The sequence below is a fragment of the Microtus ochrogaster genome, chromosome X (genome assembly GCF_000317375.1).
Source record: "Microtus ochrogaster isolate Prairie Vole_2 chromosome X, MicOch1.0, whole genome shotgun sequence".
Taxonomy (NCBI): Eukaryota; Metazoa; Chordata; class Mammalia; order Rodentia; family Cricetidae; genus Microtus; species Microtus ochrogaster.
The window spans coordinates 49,594,625-49,611,382 of NC_022026.1; the positions used below are offsets into that span (position 1 = coordinate 49,594,625).

Below are 16,758 nucleotides of genomic sequence, written 5' to 3' on the forward strand. Positions count from 1 at the left end.
CCACCTCCATCCAGGTCTAGTAAGGTGAGCATCCAAACTGCCTAGGCTCCCCCAAAGCCAGTACGTGCAGTAGGATCAAAAACCCATTGCCATTGTCCTGTCCTTTGTATCATGTTAAAGAAGTCTTTTTTTGCCTTTGTCCTCCTTTTGTATTGGGGTATAAAAGTGTATGGAAAATTAAACTCGGACAATTTCAGTATTCACTGGAATGCCCTCCCGGTACTATTCTATGGTTTCTGTTTTACTGTTTTTTTATGCATCCTCATATTCTTTACTAATTTTTCTCAATCTCCACGCACCGATCCTGGCAAGTGGTGTTTTTGTCGAGGCTGGTCCCAGACAAGTCATGTAGCAGGATATAAGATTAACTCGAAAAAATCAGTAGCCCTCCTTTACACAGATGATAAATGGGCTGAGAAAGAAATCAGAGAAACATCACCCTTTACAATAGCCACAAATCATAAAATATCTTGGAGTAACTCTAACCAAACAAGTGGAAGACCCATATGACAAGAACTTTAAATCTTTGAAGAAAGAATTTGAATAAGACACAAGAAAATGGAAAGATCTCCCATGCTTATGGGTAGGAAGAATTAACATAGTAAAAACGGCAATCTTACCAAAAGCAATCTACAGATTCAATGCAATGCCCAGCAAAATTCTTTACAGATCTTGAAAGAACAATACTCAACTTTAAATGGAAAAGCAAAGAACCCAGGATAGACAAAACAATCCTGTACAATAAAGGAACTTGTGGAAGCATCACAATCCCTGACTTCAAACTCAACTACAGAGCTACAGTACTGAAAACAGCCTGGTAATTTCATAAAAACAGACAGCAGGACCAATGAAATGGAATCAAAGACATGGATATCAATCCACACATCTTTGAACACCTGATTTTTGACAAAGAAGCAAAAAATATCAAATGGAAAAAAGAAAGCATATTTAACAATGGTGCTGGTATAACTGGATATCAATATGTAGAAGAATGAAAATAGATCCACATCTATCACCAAGCATAAAACTCAAGTCCAAATGGATCAAAGACCTCAATATAAACCCGACCACACTGAACCTCATAGGAAAGAAAGTGGGAAGTACACTTGTATGCATTGGCACAGGAGACCACTTCCTGAATATAACACCAGTTATATAACAGACACTGAGAGAAACAATTAATAAATGGGACTTCCTGAAACTGAAAAGCTTCTTTAAAGAAAAGGACAGTCAACTAGACAAACGGCAGCCTACAGAATGGGAAAAGATCTTCACCAACTCCACATCAGACAGAGGGCTGATCTCCAAAATAAACAAAGAATTCAAGAAATTGAACACCAAAAGAACAAATAATCCAATGAAAAATGGAGTACAGACCTAAACAAAAAACTCTCAACAGAGGAATCGAAAACGGTTGAAAGACACTTATGGAAATATTCAACATCCTTAGTCATCAGAGAAATGCAAATCAAAACAACTCTGAGATTTTTTTTTTATTGAAAGAAAAAAAAAAGAAATTCCCGCCTCCTCGCAGCCTCCCATTTCCCTCCCCCTCCTCCCACTCTTCTCCTCCTCCTCCCACTCTATTTTACACCTGTAAGATTGGCCAAGATCAAAAACACTGATAACCACTTATGCTGGAGAGGATAAGGGGTAAAAGGAACACTCCTTTATTGCTGGTGGGAGTGCAAGCTGGTATAACCCCTTTGAATGCCAGTGTGGCAATTTCTCAGAAAATTAGGAAACAGCCTTCCTCAAGTCCCAGCAATACCACTTTTGGGTATATATCCAAAGGATGCTCAATTGTACCACAAGGACATGTGCTCAATTATGCTCATAGCAGCATTATTCGTCATAGCCAGAACCTGGAAACAACCTAAATGGCCCTTGACTGAAGAATGGATAAAGAAGATGTAGAACATTTACCCAATGGAGTACTACACAGCGGAAAAAATAATGACATCTTGAAATTTGCAGGCAGATGGACAGATCTAGAAAACGTCATAGTGAGGTAACCCAGACCCAGAAAGAAAAATATGTACTCACTCATAAGTGGTTTTTAGACATGAAGCAAATAAAACCAGCCTACAATTCACAATCCCAGAGCATTAGCACCCAGAGCTGGAGGCAACACTGACAACTATGGTAGATGTGTCTATGGTCCATGATTATTTCTGTTGGGGTCATGATTATGTACATAGATTCTCTACAGAATCACTCAAAACAGTAAGCACTGTTGTGTTTTTGTTTAGATTTAGATGAGGTTTAAATTTAAAATAAAGCAAACTAAGAACATGAAGTTAGATGGGTAGGGAAGCCGGGGGGTCAGGGAGGATCTGGGAGGACTTGGGAGAGGACAAAGAATATGATCAAACTCTAATGTATGAAAAATTAAAAAAAAGTAATAATAAGATTGCTAAGTTGTAATACTGATGGTATAAAAATAGCCCCAAATCTATGGTAAGGTTGAAGACCACAGTTATTAACAAAATTTGTATTGTGAAACTCTGAGTTTTAACTGCATTTAAGTTCTGTAATGATATATCCAGACAAATCATAGCCATTTTCAATTGTTACAGTGTAAATTTAAGAGCACTCAGTCAAGGCTAGAGATGCAGCTCAGTGGTAGAGTGCTTGCCTAGCATGTTCGAGGACCTAGGTTCTATCCCCAGCACTGAAAAACAAAGAGAAAAAAATTTCTCAGTCACATTTTAAAATATTTTCAAATAGCTGCATAAAAAGTAAATTTTCAGACATAGTTGTGGGAAGAAATACAATTTTCCTTTGAAATATGACATTCTTTAATCTATAAACTTTTAAGTAGTTTGATTTTTCTTAATAGAGAACAAAAGCAGATTACCCTTCTACTACGATCATCCTAAGTTCTGACAACATAAGGTGGCCACACCATTCTGCTGACATAGATTAAATCCTTACACCATCAGTGGTAGGCTTGGGATACAGATTGCTGAAATGGAGGCCAGTCCCAACTTGCCTGTTATCTCTCTCTGGGATTTCCTTGATGGCTATTCGTACTTGATTACTGAGATCTCGGCCAGCATACACAATCCCATAGGAGCCTTTCCCCAGGACAACTCTCTCCCCATTCGCATCATGGTCATATTCATACTAAACAAGGGAAAACAATGGGACAAAAAAAAAGACAAAACGCAACTTACTGAAAAGAAGCCCAAAATTTATCTAACAAGTTTTCAAAATTACAAAGCATTATTTGAGTGCCAAGCAAAATATGGTTCTTAGGCTATATACTTTTCATTTAACAATTATTCTCATCTGTTTATGTATTTATAGAATGACTTAATGAAATGTAATATCAGAAAAGTAAAAATAAGACTCATCTGTAAATTACCTGGCTTACCTTTTTGAGATTTTTCACCATTTTAATGCTGCAATTTAAAACTTTCTAAGGATGTTAAATACCACAGATCAGTATCTTCCTGCATGATCACTTATCAACTTGTCAGGAAACAAGCCTCTTTCAATAGCCCAGGAAAGAATTAAAAGTCAATAAATGTTAACATCTTAATATTGCATGTTGGGAGGACTCCCTTTCAGTCATATAGATCTAGCACATGTTGCAAATACATTTTACAGTTAAGATAAATTGCTATTCCATTTCATCTGTCTTCTCATAAAAACCTGTTGCGACCCTGCTTGATGTGGTAGCACATGCCTATAATTCCAGCACTCAGGAGGCTAAGACAGGAAGTTCATGAGAGCTCAGGGTTATCTGGACTACAAAGAAAAAAAAAACCTGTCTTACAAAGCAAAAACAAGACCAGTAAGATGGCTCAGTTGGTATCAGTGCTTACCACGCAAGCCTGATGACCTGAGTTCAACCCCCCAAACCCATAGAAAGGAGAGAATTAAGTCCAGAGTTATCCTTTGACTTCTACACATAGCATGCACATACACAGTAAAATGAAAATGACAAGTATAATAAGCCACTGCAGGCAGCTGCATTTAAATTTATATAATTATTAAAACAAAGATGACAGTAGTCTAAGCAACTCTTATGTAAAACAGAGAGAAAGGAATGAGTATTTCTGGGGTTTGGCATGTCCTCACTGTTTGTACTTACCCCAGAGCAATTTATACACTAATCCATAAGTTCCTTCCTATAGGGTGCTCATGACAATTAATACACAATTAAGATGACTAAAGGGTCCTCACTGTCTGACAGACTTATTTCACAGCTTTCTCTCTTCCCACACCTGTTGCCTTACAGGGAATCACTCACTTCACTTCTGCAATACACTTTTGATTGTCAGCTAATAATTTTTGTACCTTGACCCAATAACTAAATGAACCCTTTCGATACATTCTAAAGAAAACCTTAAGGAATTAATTTCAGTCTAACTTCAAAAATATAATAAAATTTCAAGAAATTGTAATTACTGGGAGAACTTGAATTAGTGACAAATCTGAATGACTGCAAGATTAAAATACAAATAAATGATGTAGTCATTGTGGACAACTGTGCTGTCCAAATGAGTTTATGATAAGGTCACTTTCCTTAAAGTGATTCAAACCTTGATATAGTTAATATACCATGTGCAGGTAGATATAACTAAAGTCCATTTAGGCAAAAATTGGTTTCCAGCTTGTCAAATATCTCTCCTGGAGTCTCATAAGTAATATTAACTTAGAAAAATATACTTTGCATAGTTATGCATAAAAGAAAACTTTAATGTAACCCATGGCTATTTTTCTTAAATATTCTGACAGGATCTATGATCATAAGATTATTCTACAGACACTTTATTTTTTTATTTTTTTATTTTTTTTGGTTTTTCGAGACAGGGTTTCTCTGTGGTTTTGGAGCCTGTCCTGGAACTAGCTCTGTAGACCAGGCTGGTCTCGAACTCACAGAGATCCGCCTGCCTCTGCCTCCCAAGTGCTGGGATTAAAGGCGTGCGCCACCACCGCCCGGCTGATTCTACAGACACTTTACACTTAATTTCTGAGACCATGGACAATGATGTCTGGCTGGTTTTCAAAGGTATCTTGAACTATGTTTAATAGAGGATTCACATGAAAATTGAGACTTTTTCTTTAAGCACCAATGGTATATATATTAAAGGATGTTCCCCTAGTTCTGGATCTTCTGTGATTTACCTCTAAGGTGTCTCCATCCGCCTCTCCCTCCAACTCCACTGTACTGCCCACTCCATTGTTTAGCATCTCTTTGACCAAAGTGCAAAACCTAGAACAGCAAATGTCACAGAATACCACCCATCAGGAACGTTCTTTCCCCTTATGTTTAACTTAACCTTATTGTATTACATTATACTTACACATAAAATAAACAAGTTATGGAACAATCATTCTACCCTTGATTTGACATGGTACTTTAGTGATTCCCTAATCTAGTTCAAAACATATGTGATATGTAAGTACTCTTCATGAAGTGTCTCTATCAACTAACTAGTTGGTTACCTGAGACTAAAGTACCTCTCTTAATGTAGCACATATGTAAAACACAACAAGAACAGTTTCTCTTCTAGTGAACTGAAGACTTCTTTTTGTAGATTCCATCCATAGGCTAGAGTTAACTACATTTTCTGTATAGGTATCACATTTCTTTATCCACTATCAGCTGATGGACACTTAAACTGTTTTCATTTTTGGCTATTAAGTGCTGAGATACACTTGGGAGTACAGATGTCCCTTTGACAGACTAATTTCCGGTCAGAATAGAGTGGGTATTACCAAAGGAGGAAGATAGCAGAGGACAGGGAGGGATAGAAAAAGATGATCAGGGGCTGGAGAGATGGCTCAGTGATTCAGAGCACTGGCTGCTCTTCCAGGGAACCTGTTTTAAATTCCCAGCACCTACATGGCAGCTCACAACTGTCTGGAATTCTAGTTCCAGGGGATCCAATACCCTTACATAGACATACAAGCAGACAAGACACAAATGCACATAAGGTAAGAATAAATCACTAAAAAAGAAAGAAAAAGATGATCAATGGATACTAGGCTATATCTAGTTAGGACAGATATGTAAATCAATGGAATAGAAGTCTATAAATTTAGAGGGCCAACTCATTTTATAAGAGTGCCAAGACTATTTGATGGAGAAAAGAATATTCATTGCCACCAATGGTATTGGGACAATCAAGTACCACACACAAAAGTTAAGTTATATTCCATCTTATAGTATATTAAAAATTAATTAAAGGAATGGTGACATAACTCAGTGGGTAAAGTCACTTGCTGCCAGACCTAAAGACCTAAGATCAATTCCTGGGATCCACATGCAAGAAGGAGAAAACCTATTCTAGCAAGTTCTCTTTTCACTGCAATGTGAGCACCTTGGCATGCCCCCAACAATAAGTAAAATGAATTAAAATGCACCAGATATCTAAATATGACAGCCAAGCCTATTAAATTGATAGAACCATAGAATCATTTCTATAAAAATAAATTCTATAGTAATAACCAGAGTACCTCGAATTAGGCAAAGCATTTTTATTTAAATTTAGTTTTTTATTTATGTGTGTTTATGTGTCTGCTAATCAGTACACATACCATGTGTGTGCAGTGATCATGGTGGCCAGAAGAGGGCAATGGATCCCCTGTATCTGGAGTGATTGTGAACCGCTTGTTGTGGATTCTCTGTAAGTACTCTAAACTGCTGAGCCATCTCCAGCCCCTAAAACCTTAAGCATAAACAAAAATTTCAGATGACAAAAATGGATAAACCTAATAATTAAAATGTTTGTGTTATAAGTAATACTATTAGTGATATGGAAAGACAACCAAAGAATGGAAGAAGGTCTTATAAATTGTATCTGGGTATTTATGGAGAATATACAAGTTAATAAATAATAAAACAATAAATAACAAAAAGACAAATAACCCAACTAAAATTGGACAAACATCACTTTCACTAGCTGATCCAAGATAACATCATGAGTAATAATATTGACTGTGAAGGCTTGAAAGAAAATGGTCCCCAAAGGGAGTGACATTATTAGGAGGAGTGGCCTTATTGGAGTAGGTGTGATTTTGTTGGAGGAAGTGTATTACTGTGGAGGGGGCTTTGAGGTATCATATATGCTCAGGATACACCCAGTGAGACAGACCACTTCCTGTTGCCTATAGATCTTTGTTACCTGTCTAGCACCATGTCTGCTTGCATGCCATCATGTCCTAAAATAATGATAATGGACTGAACCACTGAAACTGTAAGCCACCACCTCAATTAAGTGTTTTTCTTTATAAGAGTTGCTGTGGCCACAGTGTCTATTCACAGTAATAGAAACCCTAGGACAATGAGTATCCTTTGATATGAGTTACTAAGTAATATAGTATCTTTTTTCCTACTTCATATAAATAATGCACATATAATTATGAGGAAACAGCAAACAAACCCTCAATTAAAAGACTACAACATATAATGCCTGTGTACTCTGAAAGTATTAAATCTTCAAGGTGGGAGAAGACTTTAATACAGAGATAGCAACTAAATGCAGCATATGATCATAGACTGGACTGCAAACCAAAATAAAATACCTTGTTTTGGTATAAAAAACATTAGGAGAAAAATAAATGAAATTTTGTACTAGAATATAAACCCAGGGCCATCTTAATTCCTAATTATGTAACTATAGTAAGTATATAAGTGAAGATTCCTTTTTTAGTATATATAAGTATTTATACTGGAATACTTATAGACATTGAAGCATTATCTCTATAGCTTAGTTGTCATTATTTTAGAGAAAAACATGCATATAGAAACAATATAATATGACTGTATAGAAAAATGGTATCACCGAGGAATTCTGTATAAAACATGTTTGGAAATTATTTCTACTTTATTGAGACTTTCCTATAGTTTTCAACATTGGGCAAAGGAATTGAACACACATTTCTTTAAAGAGGATACCAAAGTGTCCAGTCAACATATGAAAAGATGCCTAGAATCATTTGTCATTATAGAAATGCAAACGAAACATAATGCAGTTCAAACAAATATCAATTATAATAGCTAGAACTAAAAGAACAATGAAGACAGGGAGGTAGAGAAATTTGAACCTTCCCATATTGCTAATGGTAATGGAAAGTGGGAGAAAAGTTACTTTAAAATTCAGTATTTTGATGCCCAAAATCAAGCTTGTGTACTCAGGAAATCTGTACATGGATGTACATGGAAAAAAATTTGCAACAGCTCAAAAGATGAAACATCCCATATGACCAGCAACTGATGAGCATAAAATAAAATGCACCATTAGATATACAAGGGAGTACTGCTACTCAGCACCCCAAAGCATCAAAGTACTGATTCTGGGATGCCATGGAAGACTCTTGAAAACTGGATGCTACTGAGAAGAAGTCAGGCATGAAAGTCCACATATTATATCACAACATGAATACAAATGTCCTAAGTGGACAAATTCATAGAAATTTTGGTAAGTAGTTGTATAGGGCTAAGGTTATAGGGGGGGAGGTTAGGAGAAAATGGTAAGTGAATATTAACTGCTACTAGGTTTCCTTTAGGAATACTGAAAATATCCTCATATTATATTGTGATGGTTGTAAAAGTCTGGAACTACATTAATATCATTAGCTTATATACTTTGGATGGTTGGAATGTATGTGGATTATACCTCAGTGCTGTAAAAACAATTGTCTATAAACTAAAATTGAGAAAGACAGTACAGTTAATAAACATTTTTATAAAAGATATTTAAAGATCATCTCATAAATATGCTGCACTTAAATTAGCTATAACTCACCTATTACACTGAGCTTCAGTGGAAAAGTAGATTTGAAAGTCATCAGAATTATCATGGACATAAAGAAAACAGCACCGTTCATCAAACTTGGATAGGCTGTAAAATTTCAAAACATAAGAATGCTTATAAAAAGCCAGAAGTGATGGCACATGCTTTTAATCTCAGCACTAGAAGACAGAGACAGATGGATCCCTGAATTTTAGGCCAGCCTGATCTACAGAGCAAGTTCCAGGATAGCCAGTGTGACACAGAGAGACCACATCTCAAAAAACAAATAACAACAAAAAATATATTATGATGTTTATTTTAATTATTAAAGAAAATCTTTAAAAAATCTACCTTAAATTTTCTTCGTTCCTGATTTTATTAATCATTATTTTAAAAGTATTTTTATTTTTAAATTATGCATATGTGTATTGCTTGTGTGTGCAGGTTCTGCAGAGACCAGCAGAAGCTGTGGGATCCTTCAGAGAGCTAGAGATACAGAGCTGGTGATTGTGATCCACCCAACCTGGCCATCTCTCTAGGCCCAATGATTCATTCATCTTTTAGAAAATACTCTATGAAATTTAAAATTAGAGACATTTTTACTGATATTTCATTTGCATTTTAATAAATAAAGCTTGCCTGAAAATCAGAGAGTAAAACAGTCGCCCTGGTCAGCCTTACAGACCAGGCAGTGGTGGCACACATCTTTAATCCCAGTAGCCACACTAGTTTGCCATAGAAACCAGGTGGTAGTGGTGCATGCCTTTAATCCCAGTCCTAGAAAAGACTATAAGACAGAAGGAGACAGCTCTCACACAGTTTCATTCTGAGGATTCCTGGAGGCAGGATCGCCATTTCTGACTGAGGTAAGAGCCAGTGTCTGGCTGTTTTGCTTTTCTGACCTTCAGGCTGAACCCTAATATCTGTCTCTGGACTTTTATTAATCGTGCTACAGACATCTATATTGAAAATGTATTTATCAATTGATTTTAACATGTATCAAGAGATTCCTCTATATTCAGGGCAAAGAAAACATGCACAACAAAAGATTAGAGAATATTATCTCTGTCTTCTAGTAGTTTATAATCTTACAGAAACAGAAAGATAAGGGTATTCATGAAATAATTATAGCCTCAGAATATTCTTAGAAAGTATCAGATCTCAGTATTCATGGTCACGCAACGTAAACTTGAGAAAGTCCTTCAAATGTATTTCAGTCTACTTCCACCTGATGTCTGGACCTGACTGAAGAGTTTCAGACAAGCAATATTCAGTTTGCTTATACAAAGCCAGTAAATGAAAGTCGTCACACTCTTATCTACTCATAGATTGTGCTGTTAGAAAGTTCACTCACATTGGGTCAATGTGATATGACCCTCATTCTGCCAGGTGGCACTACAGAGAAATCAGGTCAGTTTACCATCTATACAATTAGCTCTTTAAACAAATGAAGCCACTTTATCTGGCCCCTTGTTTGTCATTTCTTTTGATCCAGAACCTGTTTTTTTTTTTTTTGTCTGTTTGTTTTGAGACAAGGTATTGCTGTACAGCTCAGGGTGGTGCTGAGCTTGCTATGTAGCCTCAGCTGGACTCCCAACTCATGATTCTCTTGCTTTAGCTTCCTAATAAATGAAACATTTCTTATTCTTATGCTGTAGTTGACACAAAGAACATGTATTAAAATAGGACAGCTCAGGGTGATTCAAAACAAATTAAATCTAGGTTATAAATGAGCCAGTTTTGAAAAACTAATCTATAAAAAATAACTACCATAGGATTCAAAGCATGCCTGTCATTTTATGCTAGTCCTGAAGTCTGAGTCACAGTCCTATGCAAATCCCTGCTGAATTGGCAGCTAGAGGTATCTCTTTGAAGAGATATAAACAGAAGGCCACAACAACTTTTTATACAACATTGTTTCACGTAAGACAGTCTTGAAAATGCCTTTCGCACTATCTTGTGGTTTCTAGGCAGTATTATCCAAGTACACCATTATTTCATTTGGTCACAAATGTATTCAGGACAGGATTATGCTGGGTGTGAAGGTAATTAGGGATTCATTCAATGGCTTCTGAGTTAAGTCTTATATTTAGAAAAAGAACAGAAAACTCCAGTCTAACTTCCTGATTTGATTAAAACAGAAAAAGCAGAAACCTACAGAGACCAAGTGATTCTACAATGTCACATATCAAAGAGAGAACTCTTATCTACTTTATAGCAACTCCCCCCTTTGGAATCCTGGCACATTGAATAGGGCAGCTAAGGTTATGTTAGCCTGGCTTGGGGTAAGCCCGGAAAGCTTGCCATTCCTGATCCTAAAAGCAAGTTGCATACTTCTTGGAATATATCATCTGGGTCCCTATTAACAGTCCCCCTACCTCCAGAGCTCTGTCCAAGAAGCACTACTCAAGTACTAGATGCCAAGTAACTCCTAACTTGAGCCTTTGGTGACAAGCACTTGAACGTTTTGGCTCTAAAAGGATATTCTTTGTTCAGTCACAAGATAGAACTACTCTTGAAAGTTTGCTAGCCAATCATTTCTTCTACTGGATTAGAAAAGTCAAGAGACCCTTCCTAGCATCACACTATGAACTTCATATAGGACAACAGTAAAGAGAATAGTCTGTTAGGTTCTTTTAAAAGCAAAAATTAAGACATCATATCTTATAAGTGGAACCATCAAAGCACATTAAACACCACCATTATTTGTATTTAAACAGAAAGCATATTTTCTCTCATGTTCTTACCTTATTCCCTTAATAGAAGAGGGTGTAAAATTCCACTCATGGATTTGTTTCTGCAAGTATCAAAGACAGAAGTTAATAGCTTAATTTTTCTCAATAAAGTGTCATTTCTGGTTTCATTCTATGGTCATTTATTTTTTTTCTAGTTTGTTTTCAACAGTGATTAGGGGTTTGAGTCATACACTTCGCATAATTTGGAACACATAAAACATTTTCTAAGATATGAAAATGTATGTCTCTGATCCAGTCTAGAGCAAACAATGTAAATTTGAGATAGCTACCCTATCTCTGTCAACTCAGTAGGCAAACTCATGAAATAGCTTTAGGACAGGCCATCTCAGTTGAGTGGCTTATAAAAATATTTGGAGAAATGAGACTGACAAAACTCATTTCTCTTCATTTCACTTTTTCCCTGGACACAAAGCTACCCCCAATTTCAGTCTTTCTTGCAGTTAGGTGAGGCTATGTGACAGAGTCCTTACCAATGAGGTATGAGAAGCCCATACAAACCTCTATGAAAGCTGAGCATAGGGCACAAGTCTAATCCCAGCCCTAAGTAGGCAAAAGATTGCCACAGATTCAAGACTGGCCTGGTAACATAGTAAATTGCAAGCCATCTAGAGCTAAAGGGTGAGACCCTATTTTCAAAAAGTAAATGAAAAAGCATTTTTCCCTATAAAAAGCCTAACTCCTTCTTACAAAACAAACAAAAAATACCCCTAAACTCCTACAGCAATCTTCTACCTTCCTTTTCTCCAGCTGCAAGATGGTTTGAGGTCTTCTGTTATTAGCCTGGATATGGCATGAGGCATACACAAAATTCTATCATGTTAAAATATTGAAATCAAGGGTTGTTTTTTAACAGCATGGTAATAAAACAAACATGTTCCACTATATACTAAGATTCCACTTTCAAAACAACTGTCCCTTCCCTCTACTACCATTCCTTGCTCTTAAACTTTGCATAAAGTTAGGCCATAAAGGAAATGTCGAAAATACAGTTTCAGACTACACCACCAACATATAATTGTAGAAAATAATTTTATATAGGAAAATTCACTTGATTTCCTATAGTTTTTGGAAATTGGTCTTTGGGATTAAATAAACCACAGAAATAATCAAACTCCACAACTCAGCCTGAACTCCAAGAAATGGTCAGCATTTCTCAGCATACTACGACCTCATACTTCCAATAAGTTTGAATTCTTAATAAACCAGGAATTTCATTTCATTTTGCAGTGACATTACGTGAAGTTGTATACATGTATATGAGTGTTCTCTTCCCATCATCCACACATATGCCATGAGGGAAAATAGAACTGTGAAGAAAAAAATGTCATCTCACTCCAGGCAACTCGCTCTTGCTGTTCAAAAGCTGCAGAGTTTCAAAATTGTAATGACGGCAAATGTAGACTGTGTCTCTCGGAAAAACAAAACTTCTACCTCTTTGATTATTTCCTCTGACAAGTGGAAGAACATAACAAAACATTTTATTGTCAAGGAAAATTTTCTTTTTGAATAGTTCTTTTTCATTTCTTACTAAGAAAAAGCTAAGATATTTACAATTAGTAAGATAACATGCACCAAAGGAAATTTCACTTAGGAGCCAATAACCATCCCAGGATTTCAAATGAAGGAGGCCACACTGGTAGAATTCTAGAACATCAAAACCATTTTGCTTTAATAGCATTAGGTTTTTCTACAACATCTGTCAAAATATGAGGTATTTCACATTTATATCAATGAAATTACAAATCTACAGATCTGAACTTTGAAGTTTCTACCACAGTGAAAGTAACAGCCATGGTACAAAGTGACTGGAACAGGAATTTCCATCTTGAGGACATAGAGGTGGCTTGCAGAAGTCTGCCTAAAGGGAACTGGGGCAGGTTTACTGGAATTCTACTCCTTGACGTATGCTGACTTCTGAAGTGCTTTCTTTTCACCTTGTAAATTCATCACAGCATACATTTATGATTTGAACATGTTTTCATGTATATATAATAAGGATCGACTTTCCCCAGTCTGTAATATTGGGGCCCAGAAATGTTTCAGATTTTGCAATATATCCATAGATTTTAATAGTTGAGCACCTCTGATCTAAACATCTGAAATCTAAAATGCTCCAAAATCCAAAGCTCTGTGACTAATAACAGTAGAATTTCAGATTTTGGACTATTTCGGACTTTAAGATTAGAGGGGTGCTACCTGTACTTCAATGACAAGATTTTAGAAAAACAAAGATGAGGCAAAATAAAATGTGTGCACTCTTCAAATGAGAAATATGTATATATGTACAAGCGATACATTGTATATATCATTTAGATATGTATGAGCACATATATATATAACCTCTCTTTTGCAACCATGTTATTTAATATACACTATACAGGATAAATACAAGCACATCATGGCATCTCATCCTCATTAATGATTGTTTAACTGTATTTTCAACAAGAACATTACTCCAGAGTTAAACATTAGACAAGATTGCTGGGCTTTGCTTGAGATTTGACTATATTTGCTAAGGCATTTCTAATTTGAGTTTGAGTCTCTTTACTTTACAATGTTGTGTTTTATTTGTGAAAATAATTCTTGTTTTTACCTGATAACATAACCATTCTCATTTTTGCTAACAGGGAAAAAAAATAATCTTCCTTTGCTCAGCTAATGGTAGAAGTCCCCCTATACTCCATGGAAACACACGCACAGCAAATAAACCTATCTAATGCGCTCGTCAAAGGCACTGTGCTTCATTAGTGCAGAACTTATGGAAGAAAAAACCTAATGAACTACGTTATATAAACAGATGGAGATACTTCTATTACCATAAACCTGAAGACCCAGCTCAGCATTCTGTAATCTTTATAATGGATGATTATAATTGTTAGTATGAATATAAGCTTACAGAAGTTTGATAGTAGCTATCAAAGTTCTAAACACACATACTCTTGAGTCAAGCAGGCTCATCTGTAAGATCATTGACAAGGGTGAAAAATGGAAGAATCTTACTAGGTATCAATGAAAAAGGTGAAATAAAATAGGTTCACCTAGACCAAAAAATATGCTATACAAATAAGAAAGCTTAAGAAATATGACATTTTAAAAATCAGGTGTGTGTGTGTTTTGTGAAAAACTGTCCATGATGTATAGAAATCTTTAAAAACAAGTTTCAAAAGCAAAAATATGTTAGGTCAAGATAAAAAGCACTTGTTGCACAAACTGAATGACCTAAATTTGATCCTCAAATACCAAAGAAGAACCACATCTTGAAAGTTGTCTTTGACTTTCACATGCAAATTATGACATATGCACATACATGAACACATACAAATAAATAAATACACACAATAAAACTTAAAAATTTAAATGTATTTTGTATTGCCACATAATAATGTAAAATGTCTGTGTGTGTAAAGTATGGAATATATGTGCATATATTATGCACATACAAGTGAGTTTGGAGCAAGGATACAGGGATATCCACCAAATCACAAGAGATGGAGGTAGAAATTAGGACAAGGATACAGGGGATATCTACTAAATCACTAGAAATGGGGGTGGAAATTAGGACAAGGGTTGAAAAATATGAAGGAACTTTATATATTCTGTATCTACTTCCCTAAAGACTGTTTTTTGTTGTCGGAGACAGAGTTTCTCTGTGTTATCAGTCCTGGCTGGTCTAGAACTAGCTCTGTAGGCCGGGCTGGCCTTGAACACGTTGAGACCCACCTGCTTCTGCTTCCTGAGTGTTGGGATTAAAGGACTGTGCCACCACAACCTGGCTCTTATAATCTAACTTGAAAAAAAACCCAACTGTACTAGTTTTATATTGATTATACATAAACACACATGCCCTCCATGCCCACATCCAAAAAAAAAAAGCTCTCTCTTCTTTCATCTGTGATTAGTTTCATAGTCTCATGATTTAGAATTCCTGCATGGGTTCTTATTATTTCTAATACTACCACATAAACTGTCCTATTTGAAAATCATATTGTTGATGAAATCATATTGAAGAAAGGGCTATTCATGATTTTCCCCTTACCATTTCTGTGGGTGAGACATGCCATAAAGAAACCGTTCTTTCCTCAGCTTCATTGTTGATAGAAACGTAAGAAGGCTGGTAGACTTTGGTTGGCTCTATTACCAGAACCTAAAATAAGAGCAGATTTTTACAAAACACAGCGATTTTTACAAAGACACAGCCCCTGCCAAGTGAGGAAGTGGAAGAATTTGAATATGAAGGAGCAACTATGCCAAACATGACTCTAGGAACCAGGTCTGTAGCATGGAACATAATCTCTGACTGTATGAGTGCTCTGTTCCAAACGCGGCATCCAGAACAATGAATACACAAGGCTATCCAATCCAATGACACACAACACTCCAAAACGAGTATTGTCAGAAGTGGGGATGTTGGGCCTCATCATATAGGGAGGACAAAAAGGCCTTCTTGAGAAGGTGACAAAATAAAGAAGGAAGTTACTGTTTTTGAGAGAAATAAGGAAACAGACTGGGGGACCAGCAAGTACCAAGTATGTACCTATGCAGGAAAATGAAAAGTGAGTGGCGTTTCCAAGAAACATTAGTTAATTGGTTAAGCATATTGGAGAGCAGAAAGGAAGAAAGGAAAGGAGGGAGAAAGAGAGCACATAGAGATGTAGGTGGAGGGAGAAGGTGAGAAAACAAGTCTCCCAAATGGAGCAACAACACGTTTAATATGATAAACCTAAGTGAAGCGTTCACAAGTGTCTGCTTTCTTTACTGAAATGTACCTATCCAGTTTGAAACATTTTAAAATTAAAACAAGATTTTAAAATGTATTACCTAGAAACAAAATAATTATAATCATTCCCAATAACTGCATGTTGAGTAGTTAATGAAATTCCTATTAAAATCACCGATATCCACAAAGTATCAAGGCATAAATATGAAATACAATTATTGAAATTCAATTTCTAGAATATTTAGATATCTTACTTATAAAAATTTATGAGATGCCCGTAAAACTGCAACAAAAACTAAATGAAATGCTAGAAGCAATTCTGCCTTTTCAACAAAGTTTTAAATATTAATTAGTAGCCCTGGAGGCAAAGCAAAGTTTAGAAAAAGACAGCTTTAAATTCCATGTATAACATTTTTTACAACAAGATCTTTTCATTTTTGCCTTACCATTTTTGAACTTTGAGCCCGATAATATTTCTCTATTTCTCTCTCTCTCTCTCTCTCTCTCTCTCTCTCTCTCTCTCTCTCTCTCT

At 35.9% G+C, this 16,758-nt stretch overlaps 1 protein-coding gene across 1 annotated transcript in view; it reads right to left on the reverse strand.

Annotated features, from left to right (window-relative positions):
- The window catches only part of Map3k15 (mitogen-activated protein kinase kinase kinase 15), a 128,416-nt gene that overhangs the window by 32,074 nt on the left and 79,584 nt on the right, over window positions 1-16,758 (reverse strand). Inside the window, exons 11-15 of the mRNA XM_005358845.3 lie at window positions 15,546-15,653; window positions 11,501-11,550; window positions 8,766-8,861; window positions 5,140-5,227; window positions 2,996-3,129 (exon numbers count right to left, since the gene is read on the reverse strand). Of these exons, the coding sequence (XP_005358902.1) occupies window positions 2,996-3,129; window positions 5,140-5,227; window positions 8,766-8,861; window positions 11,501-11,550; window positions 15,546-15,653 (476 nt within the window). The remainder of the gene's footprint in view (window positions 1-2,995; window positions 3,130-5,139; window positions 5,228-8,765; window positions 8,862-11,500; window positions 11,551-15,545; window positions 15,654-16,758) is intronic.